The following is a 27,241-nucleotide window of genomic DNA, read 5'->3' as shown; positions in this document are numbered from 1 at the left end:
TTGGTCTGTGAGCGTTGGGTTTCTTCTGAGGTGAACGTGTACTGTTGTTTCCCCTCCCGCCGCCCCCCCCCCCCATCCTGTCACTTTGGGGGTCTCCATTGGTGCACCGTGACCCCCGTTTTCCATCCTGCTCGGTTCTCTGGTACTCTGACCTTTTAGGGCTCCTGTTTGATGTAGTAGCTGCCTGAGCCGTTGCTCTCTTGGTCGGAGATGCCCTGGGAGAAGGTGAACTCGTCCACCTCCGTCGCCTCCTCCTTCAGCCGCAGCAGAGACTCTGGGGCAGCGGACGGGGAGGAAGAGAGAGAAGAGTGAGGGAACGACGCACAGGATGAGTAAGATGATAAACATTCTGAGAAAGTCTAAGAAGGCTCCGTGCAGATGACAATGGTCTCTAGAGAAAACATCTATCATTTTCCTACTTAAAGGAGTAGTTCACCCCCCAAATGATTTATTTTCTATTGATTAGTCACGCCATGGAGACTAGAGTTCAATAATATGTTTTGGTTTTTGTCACATTCCTAAGACAAAAATTTGATTTGAGTAAATTTACCCCCATTGATTCCGGATGGGGACCCGTTTCGAAACGGGTCCCCATCCGGAACGAATGGGGGTAAATTAATTGTTATCACATTTTTGTCTTGCGAATGCGACAAAAAACTAAAAATATTATTGAACTCTAGTCTCCATGGCGTGACTAATCAATAGGAAAAAAAACATTTTGGGGTGAACTACTCCTTTAATAGTTGTAAGTACCGTATGCTACGAGGGCTGCTGGGTTCTGCTGGGGAAACTGGACAACAGGGGCATTTCTGCCTAATAGACCCCATGGACAGTCATTTGGGATCGATAAAAGTAACGAGAAATCTTGTGAAATAAAAATGTCGTCGACCAATCATCAAGGACGATAATACACGAAAGAAGATAAAAGTAGGAAAATGAGCCTAGATGAGCCTAAAAAACAGAAGAACATGAATCAAAACAAGCCTACGTTCAACAAGTTAACCCATTTAGGCCTGAACACATTATGACGCAATATTTTATGCTTTAAATATTAAAAAAAATAGCAGATATACAAGCTCACAGCGCGGCACCGAGTGCCGCGCTGCGAGCTTGTAGATCTGCTATTTTTGAAAAAGTCGTGAAAATGTGTGCAAATCTTTGAATATATGTATTTTCAAAGCGAACGTTTGTAACTCAAATTTTGCTTCTGGGTGGTCCCTGGAACTAAATATTTTGAGATGGGTTTTCCGTGGCTAAATACATTTTGGGGGTCCTTCAAATGAAAAGGTTTGAGAACCACTGACATAGTAGTCTCTCAAGAACAGACTAACTGAGCTCCAGTTAAGTGAAAAGGACCTTTTCTTTGACGATGGCTGGCCAGATTGCTGACATAGAAACATAGGTTTTTTCCAAAAATCTTAGAAGGATTCAAAAGACACTTATAGAATCGGGTCAAAATTCTAATTTTCACCATTTTTCAAAAAATAGCAGATCTACAAGCTCGCAGCGCGGCACTCGGTGTATATCTGCTATTTTTTTTAATATTTAAAGCATAAAATATTGCGTCATAATGTGTTCAGGCCTAAATGGGTTTGAACAGTTGCAACATGCAGCCACACAGCTAGCTCCACAGTGAGGAACCTACGTTGTGGGGTTTTGACAAAGCGCTTCTTCAAGCAGCACCCTCTGTCACGATTATGACATTTTACACAACGATTAATTGTCACTCAAATAATTGAGATTAACGATTTAATATTGTTTTTGTTGTTGAGAGTTACGTTTCTGTTTGGCTTGTAGTCTTTGAAAGTTGCACATGGCAGATACAGGGTTCCCACACATCTTTACCAATTAATTTCCAAAACTTTTCCAGAATATTTAACCCGATTTCCAGGACTATATAACAATAATTCAGCTCAATAACAAGTCGCTTACTCCTATGTGCAATGCCCAAAGACAGGTTGTGTATGCCAGTGGTTCTCAACCTTTTCAGGCCGTGACCCCCGAAATAATCATATTTGAACTGGGGACCCCGGCACCCTGAAGAGCACTAAGAGTAGAGGAATTTTGTATAACACGGTTTTATTGTGAAAATAGCCGATCTACATGCTCACATAGATCTGATATTTTCACAATTTCTGCCTCTAATATTTGACAATTTGGCCAATGTTTAATTTGTCATTTCAGAGGTATTAACAAAATCAATAACCAAAGACAATGCATGGATACTTTTTCCAGGACCCTTGATCAATTCCAAAACCTTTTCAGAACTGGAAAAATATTTTTCTAATTTCAAAATATTTCCAGGAATCTCATAACCGTGGGAACCCTGCAGATATGATATAAATATGCAAATAAACGACTGACATCATTATTTGACAACTTAATACAGGTCGAGCCATTTACCTGGTTTGTGGGTTTGGTGGAGGTGGGTGCGGGGCCGGGGCCGGGTGGGACCCTGGGCGGGGTAAGGGGGCGGACTCTGCTCTTCGTCCCCCGAGAAGCTCCTCCTCCTGCCTGCCTGACTGAAGGGCCGTCGACCCACTGGAATCTTCCTCTCTGAAAACACCAAGCCAGACTCGGGGTAAGCTACCGGGGGCACGATTTAAGTTGATTACAATCTTTTCAGGCTGCGACCCCCAAAATAATCATATTCTTACTGGGGAGCCCCCCACCCTGACGAGCATTAAGAGTTGAGGAATTACATCTTGTATAACACGGTTCTATTGTGAAAATAGCAGATCTACAATGCTCACAACGCCTCGCAACTAGATTGGCTATTTTCACAATTTCTGCCACGAATATTTGACAATTTGGCCAATGTCTAATTTGTCACTTTAGAAATGTGCAGATACACTCTAGAGTCTATACACTTAAAATGTATGTTGGTTTGTTTACGGTTGAGTGAGAAAACATTGAGATCATCATCTGGGGACCCCCCAAAATAATTTGGGGACCCCCAGGTTGAGAACCACTGACAGACACATGGGCTCCTATAAAATGCACGCCCACAATTGAGACAGCGACGACACAGCGGGTAAGGGAGAACGGTGTACTGCAAGCCAGCCCATAGAAGTCATTGCAATTCAACTGTAGTTAGCCTACTTTTACAATATTGATTTAAATAAAAATGTGTTTCCAAATGACTGTCTTTGGCAATATATCTTCTTGTTCTCTAAATAAATGATGCGTGTCACAATTTGTTTGCAACTTGAATGGGTTACCCATAATGTTAGAGTAGAGGGGAGACGGTAGACAGAGAACCTGCAGCTTTTCAGTGACATCATTGTCCTCCCCCCCCAAAAACAAAAAACAAAAGGGGTCCCCGTCCTGAAAGATAAAGTTACAAATAGGGGTTCCTGTCCTAAAATGGGTAAAAAAATTATAAAAAAAGGTTAGACCTCAGGTGAAAATGTAAGCGATGCCATCATTATGTTGAGCCCATGGGAATAAGCCCTTGGTACTTGTGACTGCCAGATGCATACCAAGAGCAAAGCTAAAGCAACAACATCAAACTGTTTGGGAGATGCTCCATGCAGATTTTACTTTAGTATACTGACACTTTTTAGGCTGAAAGATCAGTGCACCTTAGTTTGGTGTGTGCATTTTAAAGTGTGAACATAAAAAAAAAATTCAAAACATTTTTGCGTTGGTGTCAAACGTTAGCCTGACACTCAGCCTGAATTGACATTTCGTTTCACTTTATTATTCAGTCTGAAGTCAGTTCCGCCCACAGCGTTTGCAGGGATGGGCGTTGCCAAAATGAGGCACTGTTCAGCGATTGGTTCACCGACCAACACATGACATAGTGTTGTTATGTGTGCCTGGCTGGCTAGTGGCTAACCTGTTGCTTGCTAGTGCTACTTGCTAACCAAAGAAACAGTCAGAATAGGAGCACTACGAACTAGTAATCAAACACAACATGCCTGCTACTGGTGTTTCATAGCGAGATCGATACGATCGCATTTTACCGCATTTTACCGCGACACGATGTGCGGTACGGTACGGCGGCGGCGCTGGTGTACTTGGAAACACACATGAGTTCTGGGAAACCCCCACCCACGCTGATCACAAGACGCTGATTCACGACGCTGATTCGCCCGTTTGGATTTTCAACCGAGGCAGGCCTCCTCATTGAGAGCGATTCTAGACCTGAATCGCCGAAACAAAAAAATTAAAGGGGTGTGGCTAGCGATTCAGGGTCTGGAACTAGGCTAGTCAAACGTGACATTAACCACTCAATCCAAAAGGGCCCAAATCACAAATGTCTTTCACTACATGCCAAAATATTCTGTAACAAGTCAATCTGCTAGATAAAAACATTACATACACGCCAAACACAAAATCTGACCAGTGAAGAGTTAAAATGAATGTCCACCTGCAGAGAAACTGGTGACAAGAAAAGGATGGGGAAAAGGAGGAAGTGGGGGGAAAAAACTGGATGTAAAAGATGAAGCTAGGACTGACAATATAGGAACGATTACTCACTTTTCTTCTGTCCCTTGTACTGTTGGGCCTTTTTCTTCTGTTTGGGCACAGTTGGTGTCAAATCTCTGGTACCTGAATGAGAAATAGAAACATCAAGTACTAAGACTTACATTTGTGTAACCAGACCCATTTTAAAATAGCTCAAAATGAATATATTCTTTTTCTGCTTACGTTTTGCCTATAATGCCAGGGTTAAAGTGGTTCCAATGTAGAGATTAAGTCATTGACTACTTTCATTAAAACTTTCCAGGTTGTCCGCCACGATTTACGTGGGCGTGTCCATCAAATTACATCAAATTAAATTCTCAGGATTCTCGTGGCGCGGCAGCCTGGACCAACAGCTATTTCTCAAGATTCCCAGGTTGGGACAGTAAATTGAGTTTACTGCACCCGACAGCCAAGTAGGGATGGGACGACAAACGATATTACCGTTTATCGTGATAAAAAACAAACGATAATTGTATTGTGGAGATTTCATTTATCGTGATATCGTCCTCCATCATGCACTGGGTTTAATTAATCTTTTACTTGCCGAGCTGCACATCCGGTACCACTTAAATCCTCTATAATTGGTAAAAGGTACTTATAATATATGTACTTGATAGTCTTTTTTTCACTCTCTTGCCAAAAAAATAGCCGATCTACAAGCTCACAACGAGTCACAACGCGACGTGTGGTGAGCTTGTAGATCTGAATTTTTTTTGGAAAATGTTCCGCCCCAGGATAACGGATTGTGATTATCGCGATGATATCGTAAATGGCGATTTCTTTCGTCACAATAATCGAGATATGACATTTTTCATATCGTCCCATTCCTACAGCCAAGTTTCTGAAAATGCGTCGAGTGTGTCAGTGTTGATTTCGTCGACTAAAACTATGAAATATATTGACAATTTCGTCAACAAAATAAAAACTAGACTAAAACGTTAGGGAGGGACTAGTGGAGAAGAGTCATTTTATGTTTGGTTGATCTCAGTTGTTGTGTGATGAAAATAGCTGATCTACAAGCTCACAACGCGTCGCAGCGCGACGCGTTGTGAGCTTGTAGATCTGCTATTTTCAGCACGCAACCAAGTGTAAAATCAGTCATTACGCTGCCATCAAGGCCTGCCAAAATAAATTTTAGTTGACTAAATCAACAGTAGATTTAGTTGCCTAAAAACGTATGATATTTAGTCGACTAAAATTAGACTAAAACTTTTCAGGTGACTAAATTATGACTAAAGCTAAATGACATTGTATTCAGAAGACTGACTAAAACTAAATCAAAATTCGTTGTCAAAAACAACATTGGCGTGTGTTCACGGTGCGTCTGCTCACTCTGTGCGGCGGGGGGCTGGAGCTGGTAGCCCGTCAGCTGACACCAGCCCACGGGGTAGAGGTCCGGCGACTCGCAGTCCACCCATTGGTCGTACTCGTCCTCCCAGCCGTCGAAGTGGATGCGCAGCAGCCGGTGGACGATGCGCGTCACCGTGCCCACGCACACCAGCCGCGGCTCCATCAGGTCCACCGCCTCCAGCTTCATGCCCTGGCGGAAGCCGTGATTTGGGACTTCCTGGAATGCAGAGGAATACAAAAGAAGAAATGGCAGAGGGAACGAAGACACAATCATTTGTTTACAACGGGGCATTCACAAAATATTCGAATATTCGAATATCAAAGTCACTATTCGACGTTGTTCACCTAAGTCGAATATTCGCTTATTTTTTTTTATTGTTTTCTCTTTAAAAAATAGATAGTTCAAACATATTTGAACTGGGGACCCCACCCTGACAAGCACTTGGAATTGTAGTTATTACATTTAATGTGACTCGGTTCCACAGATAAATATTGTGAAAATAGCAGATCTACATGCTCACAACGCCTCGCAAGTGAGCATGTAGATCGGCTATTTTCACAATGTTCGCCTCTTGCTTACTTAATATTTGACAGTTTGGCCAGTCCTGTCGAATATTCGACTATTCGAATCCTTTGAGGTCGAATAATTCGAATACTAAAAATCTCTATTCGTGAATGCCCTAGCAGAGGAATACAAAAAGAAGATACAAGATACAATCATTTTACACGCTGTAAAAAAGAAGATTCCGATAACACAAATGATTCTGATAAATGATTTGATGTAGGCCTGTCACAATTGTTACATAATCGCCTAATCTCAAATATCTGACATAATCGCAATTATTTTGTCATGATCGTCATAATCGTTTCCATGTTGAAAAATGTTCACATATAAAAAAAAAAAAAAGTGGAAATAGCAGAGCTACAAGTTGTAGATCGGCTATTTCCACTATCAATGTTATAAAAAAGTTGTCAAATATGTCAGTAGTTTCTTTGTATATTTAGGTTATGTGTCATATCTGCCATGTGCAACTTGAAAGATACAAGCCAAACCGAAATGTAACTGTCAACGACAAAAACCCAATTAAATCTTTAATCGCAATTAGTGACAATGAATCGCCATGTAAAATGTCAGCCCTAGTTTGATGTACCTTTTAACTAAAGGCATCTTCACAGGGGAACTGGAGGCAAGGCAATTCAAAAAAAGGATGCGACTTAAAAAATAAAGACTATATTAATGAAACATACCTTGTTAAAGAGCTTGACAGGAGCAGCTATGGAACCCGTTTCTCTGAGGTAGTCAAACCATTTAAATGGCAGTTTAGTGTACCCTGGGGGACAGAATCAGGGGTGAAACTGGTACATTTAGAAACGCTGTGCCAAAAACAGGAGGCCGCAGACAAGAGTACAGACTCGCCATTTCGAGTTCCAATTAGATTAGGTTTCTGATAAAGACATTTCTGATAAACACTAAATCGCTTATTTGTATCGCTCGAATAAAATACAAACTTAGCCTTGTGAACAATGACATAATAAAGTCCACAGTGTTTGTACTTCCTCAAGTCTTGCAAAGCGATTCTTTCTCCTGTGTTTTCATACAAAGTCTCCTTTGAGCTACCATAGTCTACTATTACGAAGAAAAAAACATGACCACTCGTTCTGTGATATCACAACATCAGATTATGGAAATAAAACTAGTCCGGGAATTCTCCTTTAATGGGTTATCAAGGGAAAAGATCTGTACCTCTAGGGGGCGTGAGTTCAATGTCGTTGATTTCACAGAAGCCGACAGGGTAGATGGAAGGAGACGTGGAGTGATAGCAGAACCAGTCTGATCCATCCACCGCCTCCGAGCCGTCTATCCCAATCATGAGGTACCCATCAGCCAACACCTGGACAGAGCAGACAGAACACTGAATCACTATGGAGGAGGGGTGGGGGGTCGCCGTCAAAGAGTCATGACAGCGGACTGAAACAAAAACAGTGGTTCTCAACCTGTGGGGAGAAGGGTCCCCAGATGACAGTGATGTGACAATTAACACATCGGATGCCCACGTGGTTTTGACGTCTTAATTTGCTGGTGCCCATGGCAACGCGTCATTTTACCTACCGGTGAGAGTACTGGCGAGAAAAGTAATCCGAGTAAATGTAATCCGAGTATATCCTGTTTATTTCGCGAAAATCTTTTCTTTCAGTCAGGACCGTTTTTTATAATTTCTAAGCCACAGTGTTTGTGTTACGGCATGTAGAAGAGGCTGCCGTTTTGAGAAAAAAATGAAAAAAGGAAGAGAATCCGGAGAAAACAGCATTTTTGTGCAGCCGCTAAACAGGAAGTCAACGAGACACACAGCACGTCCGGGTGACGTAATTGCGCGCTGCATGTTGGGAAATGGAGTTTGTTTCATCACCGCGGTAGCCAAGTGCAGTAGCTACAGTACAGTATAGTTTACTGTACAACGCGTCAAACGCGTCGTGGGCCTCCAGCGACATCAAAGAAATTGACTTGTAGACACCACGTGGGCATCCGATGTGTTAAGGACTTTTAAGAACTTTTTTTTTCTATAATTTTTATCCCACGATTTTGTAACCCATTTTTTTCACACAGTGCCAATTGCCTAAGCAATGTAATCCTGGTCTCTGCTCTCTCTTTGCCGCGCCTGGGGAGACAACGGACTGACCTCATGCTTCCTTCAATGCATGAGTAGTCCAAGTTGTTTCTTTTCACCTGACAGGGGGGATTTCCCCGGTATGGACGTAGGAAGGAACGCGTTATTCCAACCAGTTCCTTTCCCCTCCACCAGGCACCCCGGCTGGCCAGGGGGAGGCATTATTGAGACCAGGATTACTGCATATTTCTGTGAGGGTATCTACCCTAGGACACACAGGGAGAACATGCACTCCACACAGAAAGGCCCAACCCCACCTAGGGTGTGGGTGCTGATGACGTGGAGGAGAGAACACGCCCCCAGCACCCACAGCGTCCCCCGGCGGGAATCGAACCCAGGACCTTCTAGCTGTGAGGCGACAGCGCTACCAACTTAAATTTTAGGCGTATATACCTAAAAGGATCATTCCTGCATCAAACTTAATCAATCGTATTGTAAAATAGTATAAGAAAGAGGCAAACTTTGTGAAGATAGACAAGCTCACAAAGCCTCGTGAGCTTGTAGATCAGCTATTTTCACAATACTTATCTGTGGAACTGAGTCAAACTAAATGTAAACTGAAAGGTTGTGAACCACTGCTCTAAAATGCCATGTCATGCAATTCTTTAGCGGTGCCATCTCTCACCTATACAGTCATTTAGTGTGAAAGCAGCTCACCTTTCTTACAGTGGCTACACATATAGCTGAGAGATTGAGAGGATCGATGGCCTCGAGTTTCATCCCGTCCTTGAACCACTCCCCGTTCTGGTCCACGTCTTTCACCTGGTAGAGCAGAGAGAGGCGTTAGCAAACCCTTCTCACTCCAATACACATTAAGGCCATGGCTACACAGAGCTGGATATTTCTGAAGCTAGAATTTCTTTTGTGCTGTTTCGGCCGCGAAGCTGGATATTTTTTAAACCAGATAAATAAGTGAAGACATTGAAAAATATCCGATTCACTGGATCCATGTAGACACGGTACCCGGATATCTCTTAAGACTTTACTGTGTGTGTGCTTGTCCCCCTAGTGGAGGTCTGGGGACTCAGATTATTTTAGACCTCTTTCTTGTGTGGACCTAGATATTTTTCTATGTGGATATCTGAAAAACCGGGATATATGAAAAATCCAGCTCCGTATAGCCATGGCCTAAGACAGTCCAAAGCCAACACAGATTACCCACCCAAATGTTTTCAAACTGATCGTGAGACAATGAACACAATTTATACAAACCACAGACCTGCCAACCCTGGCAAATTTTTTTGAGTACTCATGGGCGCCCGCGGTGCAATTTTTGTTGTTTTCCCGCACAAAACAGCGTATATTTTGGGGGGTTCCATGCACCTTTTTGGGTGGGGCAAGATGTTAGAACAACCTTTTAAATAAAAATGCCATTTGGTCTGGAGAAAAAGTAGGCTAGTATTACCAGGCAATACAGTAATGTTGCTTTGGCAATATTGTTGACAAATCTTTAATAAAATATACTAACTGCACTTGCTCAGAGTTAGTTTACAATAGACTAGCAAAACAGTCTCACCAGTGACTTAATGAATGAACATACATCAACATAATCATGTTATTCAAATAGCAAAATAGCTTTACATTGTCAGGTAGGCTATTTACCTTTAAATATTTACCTGTGTCTTTGTTAAACATTGTTAATTGAGCAGCCTAAATAAAACCACCTTTCTGTGCATGATTTGCATGAAGTTGAAAGTATTCAACTCATGTAGGTTTCTAGTGCATTCATTCATTGATATATAGGCCTACATTGTGTATAGATCACATACCGTCTAGTCTGTATATTCATTCATAGAGGATACAGGCTACTCATTGTTAACAAACCATTAATGTCTTCATATATTCACAGGTGATAAATAACTTGTTCACCTTTAATGTTTTTGACAATACATATAGTCCTCCTAATTCATTCATTCATACTCATTTAGAGATAGCCGAGGTTCTATATGGGGCTAATTTAGAGATAGCTTTAGAGATGGATATTTACTCTAAAGCCCAATTATGGTCAATGTATGTTCCAGTTTACTGTACTACGACCTGCGTCACAAGTTTTCCGACTTTGCTCGCGTGCAACACCGTCGTATGACGAAGTACAGTATAACACGGGCTTCATACAGAACAAGCTGTAGCGGTGGCGACCGCAATTTAATAGTGTAATATTATTGTACGTTTATATATTACCTGTTATACTACAGGCAGCATTGTGGGGGGCGAATTGTCCCTGTGCAACTGCATCGACTCCGACGACTCGCACAACACGGCCATTCTCCGTTTATCTAATCTGATTAATATCGCCGATATATGTACAAACCGAGCGGCGACAGCAGCTGATTACATGCTGACATGAAACCAAAACAAACCGCTTTCCATCCGGTTAAATTCTTCTTCTGACGACAAAAAAAGAGCATACCTTCTGTTCTAGTGCTCCCCAGCGCCATGCGCCCCATTCACACACACATCAAGTGGTGCCTGGGAGGAACTACACGGCAGGGACCAAAAATGTTTCACTTCAATAGTGTGCTGCAGATGCGTGCGCTGCAGATCCCCCAAAGTTGCGTAGCAATGAGGGGAAATAGCGTACCTGCGTATTGACACTTAAAATGCGTGCAAAGTACGCAAAATGCGTACGGGTTGGCAGGTCTGAAACCAGTAAGACACCTAAGGGCAAAAAGCAACCTGGCCTGGAGGGCGAGGTCAGGCCATCTGTCTTGGCCATATGGATTCTGTTAGTGTGGTTCTCCTAACAGGGCATCATCTGGGATACAATCCCTTTTATGCCCATATGTGGAGATCCCCAACAGAATCCCTTTTATGCGCATGTATGGAGATCCCTGCTCTGAGTATCTGACATCACTGTGACGTCACCTGTGATGTCACAGTGATGTGTCAGGGGAACCACAGTGTCAGGCGCTACACGTATATTTTTTATTTGAATGAAATACAATCACTGAATATATACCTTTAACCATGTAAGGTTTATTTTGTCATATGAAGTACAACAAATATAGCCGATCTGCAACTCATTAACGTGTTGCATAGAAATGCCATTCTTGCCATTATTGAAAAGGTGTGGCTATTATGACATGCTCGAAAGGCTTGGAATGTTGTTCAAATGTAAGAGTTAAGTTGTTCAAATGTAAAAAATCACACCCGTGTGAACTGAGCGGCGGTTTACCCACCAACCCTCCCCCCTCCCCCCCTGTACTGTACTGTACATATTCTGTGTTCTATATCTATGAATTCGATGTGTTCTAGATCTATGAATTCTGTCACCTCCCCCCCCCCCCCCAGGCTAGTCTCAACAGCACCCTCTTACCCACCAACCCCTCCCCCCTTCCCCCCTGTGTGTGTGTGTGTGTGTGTGTGTGTGTGTGCGTGTGCCTGGCCTGGCCTGAAAACAGCGCCCCTCCCTTAACATGTGTGGTCATAAAAGGTACTACACCACATTCATCAGGCTACATACAGACCCACCCACATACAAACATACCTACACACACGGCCACGCTATGGAGACGGTGTGACCACCGCTCAAAAAAAAAAAAGAAAAGAAAGAAAAGAGAATTACTCGTGAAAGTTTGAAAGTGTAAACATTAATTTACCTTCTGGAAATATTGTGATGGAGCATCAACCTGACCCTCCATCTTCTTGGTCACATCTGGAAAACAATGAACAAGAGATTTACAATGCTTGTGTTAAAGGAGGCTACATTTTCCTCTCCAAAATAGGATCTAGTTATGACTGTGGATATCAAATGACAGGACTTCAATTTGAACCCATTTAGACCGCGCAAATCTGTGTCACTTTAGATTTTAACCACGTTAACCATTATTTTATGCTTTAACTATTAAAAATAGCAGATAGACAAGCTCACAGGGTGGCACGGAGTGCCACCCTGTGAGCTTGTCTATCTGCTATTTTTGAAGTCTTTGACTATCTTTCTTTCTATAAATATCTTCTAAATCCTTCTTGTAAATCAGTGATTCTCAAACTTTTTCATGTCAAGGACCCCCAAAATTACATGTATTTGGCCGCAAACCCCATCTCAAAATATGTTGTTCCAGGGACCACCCAGAAGCAAATATTTGAGTTGCAACAAATGTTCACTTTTAAAAAGATATATTCAAAGACTTGCAGAAAGAAAAAAAAAAAAAGATCTACAAGCTCGCAGCTGTGAGCTTGTAGATATGCTATTTTTCAATAGTTAAAGTGTTAAAGGAGCTATAGTCAACTTTTTCTTGAAAAACGGATGCTAGAATAAAAATAATGTTTCGAAAATATTTTATAAAAAAATAAGCTTCATATATGTGTTTCAATTAAAAAATGACCACAAAAAGCGGAAAAATAAAGATAAAATAATCATTTTGGCCCTTTGTTTACATTTTTCGGACCCTGTAAATGTAAACAAAGGACCAAAATGATTATGTTATCATTATTTTTCCGCTTTTTGTGGTCATTTTTTTTATTGAAACACATATATGAAGCTTATTTTTTTATAAAATATTTTCGAAACATTATTTTTATTTTAGCATCCGTTTTTCAAGAAAAAGTTGACTATAGCTCCTTTAAATAATTCTAGGCCTAAATTGGTTGAAGGAGGCTACATTTTACTCTCCAAAATAGGATCTAGTTATGACTGTAGATATCAAATGACATCGACTTCAACTTTAATGTACCATTTAGCTAAATCCTAATCTGGGTTCGCCACTAGGGGGAGTTAGCTAAATCCAAATTGTATGTGTGTCAAATTAGATTAGCTATTAAAAATAAAAATGTATATTTAGTCAAGGTATTGCTCACTTACAATATATTGTTAACATGTCATAGGTCTCAAATTATGACACACACACACTTAGAAAACTAGCGATCCTAATGAAATAATGTAGAAACTAAACTAACATATACTCTTCATCTTCTTTAAAATAACCGTTTTATAGAAGGGTCTTTCCAAGATTTTTAACGTTCTCATTTCTCACTGCACTTTTAATTACATGCTCATTTTATACATGCTACATGTTTGTATTATCTTCAGTTTCATGTAAATCACTTTGTAACTTTGTTCCAAGAATTGCTAACAAGTTACAATCTAAAAAGAAGAAAATAGAATATTGTGTAAAAAAGCATTGTAGATGCCCTAGCACCCCAAATCATAACTGACTGCAGAAACTTCTCACTGGACTTCTAGCAACTCTGACTTCAGAAGGTTGACATTTCTCTATTATGAATCCTTGTTTTGAGTGTTCTCGTGTAATATTGTAATATTTTTGAAATATGGACTTTTGATATTCATGAGCTGTATGCCATGATTTCCATCAAAATTCAAAATCTTGACAAAAAAGGTTTGGAATAATTCACTGAATGTGCAATATATCTAGAACAATATATTTAAGTTTCAAGATTTAATTTTACACAATATTCTATTTTTTTTTTTTCCTTTTTAGATTGATCTGTACATAAAGATTGCTATGACGACAGGTAATCATGATCTTGTGTGCGTCTGTGGGGAAAGAGACTGGTGGTTTAGAGAAAGGTGGCACCATGCCAACAGCACACAGCCTGCTAAATACCATCGTCTCCACAACACAGAATGGAAAAAGACAGGACAGGCAAGTTACTGCAGGATGGCAATTTAGTTTTGTTCCAACAAGGTGATTTCAATGTGGTGTCAGATTTATGGTATACAACAGTGGATTGGTTTTCAACCATTCTCATATCAAGGTCCATTATTTATTCACTATTTGAGCAACAGGGGGTAAAGCGGGGGACGTTTTCAGGCCAAGGACCCCTTAGTTGAGAGCGAGATGAAGCAGGGACCCCCACAACCTGTTCATAGATTCCATATAGTTTCTTCTTTTGACAGCACAATCAATAGTGCATTTTGTAATCATGTCAATTTGTGTTTTCAGATATTTAACCACTTGAACCGTCAATAATTAACATGACCTTTTGCTCTGTACTTAATCTGCTCTTTTCCCCTCTACACCGAAGCTCTTTGCCCCAAATAGCTGATCTACAAGATCACAATGCCTCGCAGCGCAATGCGTTGTGAGCTTGTAGATCTGCTATTTTTGGCTAAAGTTCTCAGAATATGGACACTAGGGTTCAAGTGGTTAATATAAAAAAGGAAAAACAAATTGGAGGACCCCCTAGAACAACGCACACGCACGTGCCCCGGTAAGTTCAATGCCAAAGCCATCCGACTTTGCCAAAACGGGAGGTGAAATGACCGAGGTCCAAATTTCGCTGCGCAATATGTCATGTACGGTAATTACCATAGGAGCTCGCGGGGCTGTGACGAGAGCAGGGAAAGGTCCTGAAAGATACATAACGTATCTCTCCGGTGTAAAAGACTAATCCCTGATTATAATACGAACCCCCATTTTGAGGAAATGTTTACTAGAATAAAATATCGTCTTATATTCGGTATTATACGGTAACTCTGAGGACCCCCTAGGGGTCCTGGACCCCCTGTTGAAGACCCCTGGCTTAAAGGACAAAATAACTCCGGGTCTTAACAACTTGGGAGCCAAACTCGTTCAGTGACGAGTTAAGGCCACTAGGTGTCCCCCTGCCAAAAGGAGTTATCTCGTTGACAGACGAGGCAACGAAGAGTTAACTGTGCGTGCCTGCAGCTGCCCTCTGAATGACCCGAGTCCATTACGTCACCCCGCAGCTGCAGGCAGGGAGACAGGGGGAGAAAATGCGGAGGCAGTTTACATTGCTTTACATTCTACTTTGAAACATAAGAAGGGCTTTATCTATGAATGAGACGAAAACAACGCCAGGGAAGCAGAGATCTGATTGTTTTCACGGCGACACTTTACCGCGATGGTCTGCCCCGGTTTGGATTTTAGTTTCGCGAGCGTTTGTAAACAAATGGATTATCCTCCTCAATCGTCAGTGGACACTCACGTGCACACGCACAAAGCTTCCGAGGCTCTTCAAAATTAAAGCGTAAGTGAACGACGGCAGCAGCAACAGCTAGAAATGTTATAAACCTTGGCTTCCCATGTGTTAATGGTTTTCAAGCACCCGCGCCTACCGGATCGCTTGAAGCGGTGTCCGATGCTGCGGGACCAGCCTATGTTGTGGATGAGGGGGCTGAACATGTGGCACCAGAAGTCGTCCGAGCCGTCCTGGCTCTCCTCGTAGACCAGCCGGAGGCGGCCCCCGATCACCTGCTCCACCAGCGCCACCCGCGTCCGGCACAGGTGGTTCTTGTCCACCACCTCCACCCGCATCAGCTTCTTAAAGGGGAACTGCATGTTGTCATGCACCTAGGGATGGGACGATATAAATCGCAATTATTGTGGGGAAAAAACTAAACAAAAAAAAAAACATTATCCTGGGGCAGGTCATTTGCCAAAAAATAGCCGATCTACAAGCTCACGGCGCGTTGAGAGCTTGTCTATTGAGATCGGCTATTTTTTGGTAAAGAGATTTGGTAGAGAGAGATAAGAAGACTATCAAGTACGTTTCCAGGTCCGTTTGACCAATTATAGAGGGTTTGCATGGGACCGGATATGCAGCTCGGCAAATAAAAGGTGAATTGATCAAGTGCTACGGGCTAAGGTGGAGTCTGTCATCAATAATCTTTATATGTTGTTTCTATGATCAAGGAACCTTATATAGCTAGTCCATTCACTTTAATTGTAAGGCAAAATAGGTCTCAACATTATTCAAACATTGTCCGCCAGTATCGGTGACCTATACATTTGTTACATACTGTAAGAGAGCAATTTCACTTCCCCAAAATGATGCACCAAGCCAAGGCCAAGTTTTGTTACTTTGTTTCATCACCAGTCTATGGGAGTTAATGGAATCACATTTAGTTTTTTGCTCAAGGAGCACAGAAGCAAGAGATAAAGAGTGACAATATTTTATATTATGCCCACGGTACAAGCCAAGGTTCGAAAAAAGCTCCAACAAAGCTCCGACAAATCCATATAGATGCTCCAGATTTATGGTGTGTGTGTGTGTGTGTGTGTGTGTGTGTGTGTGTGTGTGTGTGTGTCGCTGACCTTGGCAGTGAAATCAGGTGGCAGTGTTTTGGCTCCAGTGAGGCGTTTCACAAGAAAGGCTTTCCAGTTCGAGTACTTATGTTGTATAGCTGCAAGGGAGATAAGCAACAATTAGTACTCACAGCACTTTGCACAGAGAGCTTGTAAATTGGCCATTTCCACTACTCCTTAATTATAATTACACTTTATTCATGGAATTTCTTCGATGTGTTTGTTTAAAAATGTATAAGACATATTTATTTTATTTCTAAAAATAAAATGTGTCTTTTGAGAGATCTCTCTCTCTCTCTCTATTAGTAAAAGAAAATTGGATTTTCACGCGAGTCGTGGCTCACAAATGGGTCATGACCCACTGTTTGGGAAACAGTGCAATAGATGATTATTTCACAGGATGGATTTTGCCTGGGGAGGTCCAGATGGGAAATGCTGCCTCTTGCGGCATATTATGTTGGGCCTAAATTAAACATCTGCTGACAAAGACCTTTCTCTGTTCTCAAAATAGCCTCATACAATCAGCTTACTTACAAAATGTGTGTGTATGCTGTGTATATTCCGTAGGTATGGAGGACATGTCTCAATCCTATCAATGCCACTTTTATCCTCAAATTGTCTTCACAAAAACAACACAATTCAGTCATTTTATCTCCATCATGTCAGATTAGTCCAATAATATGTGTTTACATCAGCTGACAAGCAGCATGGGCGAGCTGACCCTTCGGATGAAGTGAAAAACCTATTCCATTGACTGATTAAGCTTATTCAAGTTTAACTGCTGCACAGTTTTACATTTAATAGAGTTGACACCGATAGTGTGTTTGCATCTACAGGCATAGAATTTAGAGCCCAAACGATGCTACTGCAGTTCTTTGGGCCTGAATCCCGAATTTAGAGTCCTAAACCACAATACTTGATTTACATTTAACATTTAATTTATCGGCAAACAAATGTACATTTAATTTATCGGCAAACAAATTAAGTCCTAACAGATCTACAAGCGCACTTGTTGCAATGAGCTTGTAGATCGGCTATTTTAGAAAAAATCAGGTTGAAAGTAGGGCTGTCACAATTATTACATAATCGTCTAATCGTGATTATTTGACATTATCTCAATTATTGTCATAATCGTGAATGTTGAAAAATTTCCGAAATAGTGGAAATAGCAGATCTACAAGCTCACAACGCGTCGCATTGCGACGCGTTGTGAGCTTGTAGATCGTCTATTTCCACTATCAAAGTTATTTTTGAAGTAGTAAGTTGTCAAATATGTCAGTAATTTCTTCGTATATTTAGGTTATGTGTCATATCTACCATGTACAACTTCAAAGCCTAAAAGCCAAACAGAAATGTAATTATCAACGACAAAAACACAATTAAATCGTTAATCGCCAATTATTTGAGTGACAATTAATCGTCATGTAAAATGTCATATCGTGACAGCCCTAGTTGAAAGAGTTGAAAAATTGGCTGCATAATTGGCGATATGATAAAATAAGTCTAATAACCATATGGACCAAAACAGATGCATCAGTCTGGCTCTAGTTGGAATGAGACTCACATTTTGGAGGTACGAGGGGCTTGCCACTGGAAGCACACCACCCCACCGGGTGCACCTCAGGAACACACAGATTACACCAGAAGTCCTTACTGGAGTCATTGTCAAAGCCCTCATACCGCAGGAGAGCCTTGAACCCTGGAGGGGAATATGAAGTCAAAATCCATTCACACACTTACAACTTCTGAATATTTACATCCTCACACAGAAAAACGAAATCTTTGAGAAACATTATTTAACCCATTTAGATTTAACCACTTAAAAGCTTTAACTATTAAAAGATAGCAGATATACAAGCTCACAGTGTGGCACTGCGAGCTTGTAGATCTGCTATTTTTTGAAAAATCGTGAAAAAAAAAAAGTCTTTGAATATTTTTGATCCGATTCTATACATGTCTTCTAAATCCCTTCTTCTAAATCAATGGTTCTCAAACTTTTTCATGTCGAGGATCGCCAAAATTACATGTATCTGGCCGCAAACTCCCATTTCAAAATATGTTGTTCCAAATGTTCGCTTTTAAAAAAAAAACAAGATTTTTTTCAAAAATAGCAGATCTACAAGCTTGCAAGCATGGCACTCGGTGCCACGCTGTGAGCTTGTATATCAGCTATTTTTCAATAGTTAAAGCACTGAATAATTCTAGGCCTAAATAGGTTAAACCCTTCAGTTGACCAAAGGTTCATAGAACCATTTTTTTTTATACTTTATCAGTCGACATGCACCATATCAGTAGTATCAATCACTGTTCATATACATACACATTTTTCTTTCTTTTTTTTGTACATGTCATGTCCTGTTATAGACATCCTGACCCATCTTTTTTTTTTTTTTTTCTTCAAAGAACCATTGAGTGAAAATCGAATCTTTTCAAGTTTTGAGATAGAATAGTAAGTCTTTTACCAATCCATTGTGTGCAGGTGGAAAAAAACGTAATAAAAAAAAAATCTAGCCTTACCTGCTAGCTTGATGATTCCCGCTATCCAGTAGACTTTAGTGGAGAAGTTGCTATCGGTGTTGAGGACTTCAACTCTAACTCCTTCTTCTATGTCTCCCCAGCATAAACCCATAGGAGCCTGGGACACAAGGCCAAAGCTTATTCCAATGAAAGTAGTTGGCCAAAGGGTTTTAAACAGTTAATGAATTGTCACTTTTATCTACCCGATAAATCACCAGGGGCTGCCAGCCCAGTACTAGCGCTGACCGTCACAATTATGACATTTCACTCGACGATTAATTGTCACACAATTAATTGCGATTGTGTTCGTCGTTGGAACATATGAATAAAAAATGCAATTTCCGGTTGGCTTTTAGGCTTGCACTGGGCAGATATGGCAAATAACCTAACTATACAAAGACACGACAGACATATTTAAACTTTACACTTTTAAGAAAACATTAATAGTGGAAATAGACAATCTACAACAGGGTTCCCCGATTAGTTGTCCCCAAGGGCCGAATTATGTCTAGGGTACCAAGCCGAGGGCCACAACATTGCAGGGGGCAACGGTGGCGTTCCCACTACTCCAGCAACAGTTTTCGTCGTTGTCGGGTGAAAATCTTGTATGTCCAAAACCGTTCGTTTTGAATTTATCATTTTAAAAGTGATTTTAAACTAGTGAAAACACCCGATCTACAAGCACACAACGCCTTGCGGTGCGAGGCGTTGTGTGCTTGTAGATCTGCTGTTTTCACTACTTTTGTGCGATGGCCTTTTATGATTTGCGAAAGAACTTACAAATTTGGAGATACGAGATTTCCACCCGACAACGACGATATACTAGGGTTGTTGCTGCTCTTACACCACCATTATTACTGGGGTTGGTGTGGGCCAGACAGTAGCCCCCCGCGGGCCGCAAATGGCCCGCGGGCCGCCTATTGGGGAACCCTGATCTACAAGCTTCTAGATCTGCCATTTCCACTATTCAAAAAATAAATAATAATAATAATAATAATAAAGTTTTAAATATGAAAATGTTTTCGACACAGAAACGGTTATGAAAAAGATCATTGTGATTATCTCAAATAATTGCGATTAGGCCATGTAATCATCGTGACAGGCCTAGCTGCCAGCGGCAGCTTGTACTCACATGTTTGAAACAGCTGACTGGAGCACCACTCGTGTTATTGCTACAGATGTATTTGCCCCATTCAAAGATTTCAACAGGGACCACTGGGAGAAATGAAACATGGAGTTAAGTAGGAGGCATTTTCCCCACCATGACAGCACTGCTTGTTTTATTACAAACATACCGGCTTTCGATTTGGCCTGGTTCTGTTGACTTGCTTGGTATTGGGCATATGCAGCCAGCTTCGCCATTAGGGGCTGTTTCTGTAAAACCTTCGCCTTTTTTGTCGGTGGTTTGCCCTTCGGGAAAGGAAAACACAAATCACCACCATCAATACTGGAAGAAGACAGTTTGATCCACTAAGTCAGTGGTTCTCAAAGTGGATTCCAAGGACTCTGTGGGTTCCTTTACGGGGGTCTAAATTGACCCATACAAGGTCTGTAACTGACAGGGTACAAATGGAATGAACCCTAACGGGTTCATTTGGTTCCATTTGTACCCTGTCAGAGTTAAGGGGAGACCTTGGAATTTGAAAGTTTGAGAAACACTGCACTAAGTCTTTATTGCATTTTTGTATATATGTATACAAGCACATAATGCAACATAAACACATCAAATCATAAACATGCAGTGACCTTGAGTTTGCACACTTACCTGGAGTCTTGCCAAGATGCTAGCTTTTTTGGAATTTGAAGAAAAGCTCCTGGAGCAGGATACACTACAGAAGCGCTTTGTTTTGGAGTAGAACGCGTCTCGCACGCCAACCATCCCACACATCTCACAGGTGGCTGTGCAGGAAAGGAAAACAAACAAAAAAACATTAATGTAATAATCATCTGGCACACATTGTTAATCTATGACGTATCCACTACACTGAATTATATAAATCCATCCAATCTTTAAAGGAGCTATAGTCAACTTTTTCATTGTAGGGCCGACATTTTGTTTACATCCTAGTAGTCTATAGACTAGAATGTAAACATAGTGTCGCTCTGACAATGGCCAAAATTATTATTCTATCATTATTTTACGCCTTTTGTGGTCATTTTTGAATAGAAACACATATATGAAGCTTATTTTTTTATAAAATATTTTCGAAACATTATTTTTATTTTAGCATCCGTTTTTCAAGAAAAAGTTGACTATAGCTCCTTTAACTCTTGAGAGCGTAAAATGAAACCCGTTTACACTCTCAATAGTTAAATTATTGTCAAAATCTGCATTACTTACTTTACAAGAGGTCTAGACAATTAGAGAATGTAGGGGAATTGTTATTTTGATGAACGCGTGCTCGTGATCTCTCCTATGGTACTACCAACATCAACACAGCATGGAATTGTGGACACATTCTTCTTATCCAACGACCACAAGATATTCTACGGTTTGGGTCTGAGAGGCTAAATCTCATCAAACGGTGTTCTGCGGCTCAAATGCTGAAAAATAAATAGTCCTTCCTTGATATGAAGAAAAGGGCCCGTCACAATTATTACATAATCGTCTAATGGCAATTATTTCAGATAATCACGATTACTATTTGCATAATCATCATAATCGTTTCGATGTTCACACATTTTCAAATATATATATATATTAAAAAAAAGCAGAAATAGCAGATCTACAAGCTTAAAAGGCATCACTTTGTAAGCCTGTTAGATCCACAATTTCCTCATTGTTTACATAGTCCCTAGTTGAAAACCACTGTACTAACCCATGCCAGCCTTGCCATCGGGGTAGGTATACACTTGTCCATTATTCTTGATGATGGGCAGGGTGGCAGGAATGGAGGGCACCACCTCGTCTTCACTGTCCTCGGAGCTGGAACTCGTGGTGGACTCCTCGCTGCAGCTGTCATAGCCGTCAAACATGCCGAAAGAGTCTCTCCGCTTACGCTCTGAACGTGAGGTGCGTTCCGCCTTTATACATGGAAGAGTTAAGGGGGGGAAATGGGTTAAACAGTGGTGTAAGGAATCAATAATTGTTTGCCCATAGATCTGTGCAGTTTTCCAAACAACATAGCTGAGCTTAGGGCTGTCACAATTATTACATAATAGTCTAATCGTGATTATTTGACATTATCGCAAAATCGTGAATGTTGAAAAATGACAGAATTAGTGGAAATAGCAGATCTACAAGCTCAACGCGATGCGTTGTGAGCTTGTAGATCGGCTTGTAGATCGGCTTAAATGCATGCATAGGACTCAAGACATTGAAATAGAATGAAAAACAAAAGGACTGCTAACGACCACCCTTGCTCCCTCCACTCCATAGTATGGGCAGTCCACAGTCTGCATACAGCACAAAGCTGCTAGGAGCGGTTACACCCCGCCATTCCGAAACACCGCTATTCCGAACGTTGACTTCTAACCCTAACCCTACCCCTAACCCTAACCCTAACCCTAACCCTAACCCTAACTAACCCTAACCCTACCCCTAACCCTAAACCTAACCCTAACCCTAAACCTAAACCTAACCCTGCTTCGGAATAGCGGTGTTTCGGAATGGCGGACTGTTGCCGCTAGGAGCGTCACAGAAAAAGTGAAACCAAGAGCCACAAGTAGATTTTCAAGTAGATTTTTAATTAACTTAAGTCCGTAAGGAATTATTACTTGTCCCGGTTAACAGGACAAGCCTTAATGTCAAGCCCTGCCATAATAGAAACGTTGACACACACACACACACACACACACACACACACACACACACACACACACACACACACACACAAATACAAAAACAAAAACAAAAATTACAATTATCCAACAGTAAAAGTCTAGTCTTCATAAATATGCTAAAAAAATAAATTAGCCAGAACAAGACGTGAGCATAATTGACCATCTGGTCCTTGGGACCATCATTAATGATATTGATTATTTATCTACTGTGGCAGCTATTCATCTACTGTGGTAGCCAATGAACCTTAGAGGGATATTGTTCAGGTCTTTCCTCCTTTTATACCCCTATTGACATGGAAGTGGAAAACTATGCTGGCTTTATGCAAAAACAAATCTTTTCATTTTAGAGGCATTAATAATAAGTAATTGAATCGTAACCAGAAATGTGCAGATACACTTACTGTATACTATTATGTCGGTTTGTTTACTGTTTGGTGAGAACACAATGTTGCACAAATCCTAAACTATGTGTAGCCTAGGCCAAATGGCTAAACTACATTAATGTGCGATTTAAATGCAATTAAAATAATTAATCGCAATTAACATAACGCGATTAAACGAGTTTACTTGGACATCACTATTATTTATCTACTTGTGGCAGCTATTTCCTCATCTGAGCACCACAGGACAGCTGACAGTTTTTTTGATCGTTGTTGCATCCTTTCTCAAGCAAACAGCAGTCTGACACGCAGCCATCATGTAATCTCTACAGTAAACTAGACAGTCACAAACAAGAGAACCGATAAGCACCTTGATGAGGAAGACGGGGGGGGCCTTGGCTTTATCAGACTTAGCCTCCAGTGCTAGCCACCGTTAGCAAAGCTAGCCATCTAGCGGAAACCTGTTCTTCCAGTTTGTGGGTAAAATAAAGCAAATAGCGAACAATTTAAATTACCTCGCACTCCGACACATACGGAACTTACATAAAACGTGCTTTTTAATTTACGTTAGGCCTCAGGGGGGAGGTTTAATTTAACAAGCTTTCGGTTTCATTCTTGTGTAGCTACACAAACGCTAGCATGCTAACGGATAACAACAAAGGAGGAACGCTAGCCTCAGCAGAACCTCCCTGAACGAGAGGTGGGATGCTCGCGAACGGATCGAGTCTTTTGAACGGCTCTTTGAAATGAACGGTTCACAGTAGGGAGCCGTTCCTTTCTAATGAACAGTGGTGGCCTGGTGGGAAAAGTACTCAATTTCTTTACTAAAAGTATCAATAATGCTAGGGTGACCATACGTCCTCTTTTGCCCGGACATGTCCTCTTTTAGGGGGCTGTCCGGCCGGTCCGGGGGGGTTTTATAAATTCCTTCAAATGTCCGGGGTTTCGCGCATATCACAGTTTAAGCACTGACATTTACAATGCACGTTCAATGGTTCTTTTGGAAACACACTGTGAGAGGCACTAACCCCGGAACGTGTATTATTCATACTACTCTCTCTGCCTGCGATCCCTCCCTCCCTCAGCCTGTATCGCTTTCAGATCAGAGGCAGAGCAGAGCAGAGCTCTGCAGCAGATCGCGCAGCGCAGAGCCAAACGAACTGCAAACGCTATTAATGCTCACTCCCTCAGCAACTGTGTTTACATTGGTGAAGGAATCTTGCCTGCTATTCCCTCAATCCTGGTCTAAAAATGACGGGAGACGGCTCTACGGATGCGTATCGGCGAGGCGAAGGTGCTCGCGACGACCGCGGCTTTCAATCACTGATGAAATGCACAAAAAGTGCGAGTGACCAACATTGAGAAGCAGAGCGTTCTGTCAGCAAAGCTGGTAGTTTTCTGTGTCCATTTAGGCATTTACAATTATAAAAGTTCTGCTTCAAGCCCATAACACTGCAAAGTAGCTTACAAGACAGTCTGTGCGAGGTGAGAGCTCTTCTGCTAACTAAATTGACGAATCTTTTCTACAACCTTGTAAAGCAGAAGATACGGCGGTTTGAATAATGGGCTACCTCTCTTTTATTTAGTTACAAAGCTGAACGTTCATACAGGAGCCAAAAGGCATACTTTATCAGTGGATCTCTAGCCTATTAATAGATTTGTAAAGGGTCCAATTGGAACCCCCTCAAAATTGAATACATAATAGGCTATTAGTGGTATAGGGCATAATTGAGCGGTAAACTAGTAATAGAAAAAGAAAATTGGGGGAAAAATTATATATATATATATATATATATATATATATATATATATATATATATATATATATATATGCCGGGTAGAGTGTCCTCTTTTTGGATTTTCAGAATATGGTCACCCTAAATAATGCAATGTGGAAATATTCTGCCACAAGTATAAGTTTGGAATGTTAATGCACTTGAGTGAAAGTACAAAAGCCTATTGGTATCAAAATGTATTTAAAGTACAAAGTACCAATAGTTAGTAGAAACTAGAAAGTATTCATTATGAAGAATGTCCTGTTTCACAGGTTTTCCAATGAATAAAATGTAGAAAAATCATTTGAAAATAGCAGATCTACAAGCTCACAATGCATTGTGAGCTTGTAGATCTGCTATTTTCAAATGGCAGTTATGTAGGCCTACCTAGGCTGTATATGTCCGAAATAAAATGTACATAGGGTTGTACATATGGTTGAAGTTATTTGTAATTAATTTATAATCAAAATCTACAAATTAACAAGTAACTAGAATGAGCCATGAGTCTTTTGAACGGCTCTCTGAAAGAACGGTTCCCAGAGATCCGGTTCACTTCAAAGAGCCATAAATCCCATCTCTACCCTGAACCCGGAGCCTCTCACGGCCCTTTCATGTTCCACCGTTTTTAACTCACCAAATCCCTTGTGTCCTCCATTAGCCCCTCATATAGAAGACGGTGTGGTTGACCAGAGCCCGGCTGGTGAGAGTTAAAGCCCCCTAAACTCAGACTGGGGGACGCATTTGGCTTTTTTAAAATGGTTAAAGAGTCTCAAAACGAATACAAGCCCCAAAAGCAGGATATCAACAATCGGCTCCGGCTGTTCCGCGCACGCGCGAAGCGTAACCTACTTTTTGGTGATTGGCCCGGGGGCTGGGATGGGGGCGGGGCGTCGATTGATTTAGAAAACAAAAACATTGGGACGCCCGTCCCCTCTGAGTGGGTCTGGAACGGATCCATTTGTGGGTCACGGACACATTTTTATGGGTCCATTAATTTTTTACTTCCTACATTTAAAAAAGAAAACAAATACAATATGTAGATTTCAAAACATTTTCCTAAAAAGCTAAGATTTTCATGAATAAAATAAAAAAATGCAAGTGATTTCATGAATGAATAAAATAAATATCTAAGACATTCCAAACAAATATTTAAAGGATTACTTCACCACTTTTCAACCTATCTTCTTCATATAATAGGTCCTCACTAATGTTCATAATAAAATTGCAAAAATAAAATTCGACTCGGTCCAAGTCTCTTTAGACTTAGGAGAGCTGTGGGAAGTTCAGAAATCCATAGTATTGTGACATCATCATCAAGGAATCCAAGCTAATAGAAAATGCAGGCTTTCTATTCCTGAAAAGTTGCAATGTTAAAGTGGAAGCTGTTGTTCTCGCAATAATACAAATCAAAGATATTTTTTCAAAAATATCGTTTAAAAAAGATCTGTCAAATTATGACGTCACAAGACTATGGTTTTTGTTGCAATTTTATTATGAACATTATGTGAGGACCTATTATATGAAAATAGGTTGAAAAGTGGCAAACTCCTCCTTTAAGAAGTAGTGAAAATAGCTGATCTACAAGCTCACAACGCGATGCGAAGCGTCGTGAGCTTGTAGATCTGCTGTTATCACTAGTTTGGGTCCTGGGCAAACATCTAATTTCTCGACCTGAACATTTTGGGAACCACATACCATTCAGTGGTGGGGAAAAGTACTCACATTTCTTACTTGAGTAAAAGTATCAATGCTGCAATGTGGAAATACTTTTTTTGGTTCAAGTTAAAAGTCTTGGATTCAAAATATACTTGAGTAAAAAGGACCCCAATTGAAACAAGGCTGGAGGCTTTCTTGCGGTGTTCATCATTTTAGTTAACCTTGTATCAGTGAACTGTATGTACCTTTTCCTATGCAAACTTCAATCAATTATTGGCATAACATGAAATTAAAGTAACAAAAGTAGAAAGTACTCATTGTGCAGAATGTCCCATTTCGAGTCTTCAAATGTATATATGAAAATAGCAAATGTTTTGTATTAAATGATCAAAAACTACAAAGTTACTAGGGCTAGTAACTAAAGTTTTGAAATAAATGTAGTGGAGTACAAGTACAATATTTGGATCTGAGATGTAGTGTAGTGTGGAAGTAACCCAGCAATGGCGATGGTCATAAATAAAATATGCATTATCTTTGGATAATACCCTTTATGTAACAAACATCTAGGCAGATCATAAAACAACCTTGTGCCTCTACATTGTAGGTCAGCTATTTTAAAGTGAAAGTATGTT

General features: G+C 40.8%; 1 protein-coding gene across 3 annotated transcripts; it reads right to left on the bottom strand.

The window, feature by feature from the left end:
* On the bottom strand, positions 1 to 25,703 carry mbtd1 (mbt domain containing 1). 3 transcript variants are annotated; one of them, XM_080747670.1, is made up of 17 exons: positions 25,588 to 25,703; positions 21,835 to 22,039; positions 20,781 to 20,914; positions 20,311 to 20,425; positions 20,148 to 20,230; positions 19,016 to 19,133; positions 18,063 to 18,197; positions 16,508 to 16,596; positions 15,529 to 15,763; positions 12,089 to 12,144; positions 9,147 to 9,251; positions 7,568 to 7,715; positions 7,072 to 7,154; positions 5,806 to 6,040; positions 4,486 to 4,557; positions 2,404 to 2,556; positions 1 to 274 (listed from the first exon to the last, which is right to left on the bottom strand). In XM_080747670.1, exons 1-17 carry the CDS (start codon positions 25,606 to 25,608, stop codon positions 156 to 158), a joined length of 2,106 nt encoding a protein of 701 aa, XP_080603796.1. In that variant the 5' UTR covers positions 25,609 to 25,703; the 3' UTR covers positions 1 to 155. The 3 variants fall into 3 exon arrangements, with proteins under 3 accessions (XP_080603796.1, XP_080603797.1, XP_080603798.1); XM_080747671.1 differs by lacking the exon at positions 25,588 to 25,703 and adding an exon at positions 23,722 to 23,829; XM_080747672.1 differs by lacking the exon at positions 2,404 to 2,556.
* Positions 25,704 to 27,241: the final 1,538 nt, after the last annotated feature.

The sequence above is a fragment of the Nannobrachium achirus genome (assembly GCF_963921795.1).
Source record: "Nannobrachium achirus genome assembly, chromosome: 18".
NCBI classification, from domain to species: Eukaryota; Metazoa; Chordata; class Actinopteri; order Myctophiformes; family Myctophidae; genus Nannobrachium; species Nannobrachium achirus.
This window is presented reverse-complemented; position numbering and strand designations above follow the sequence as displayed.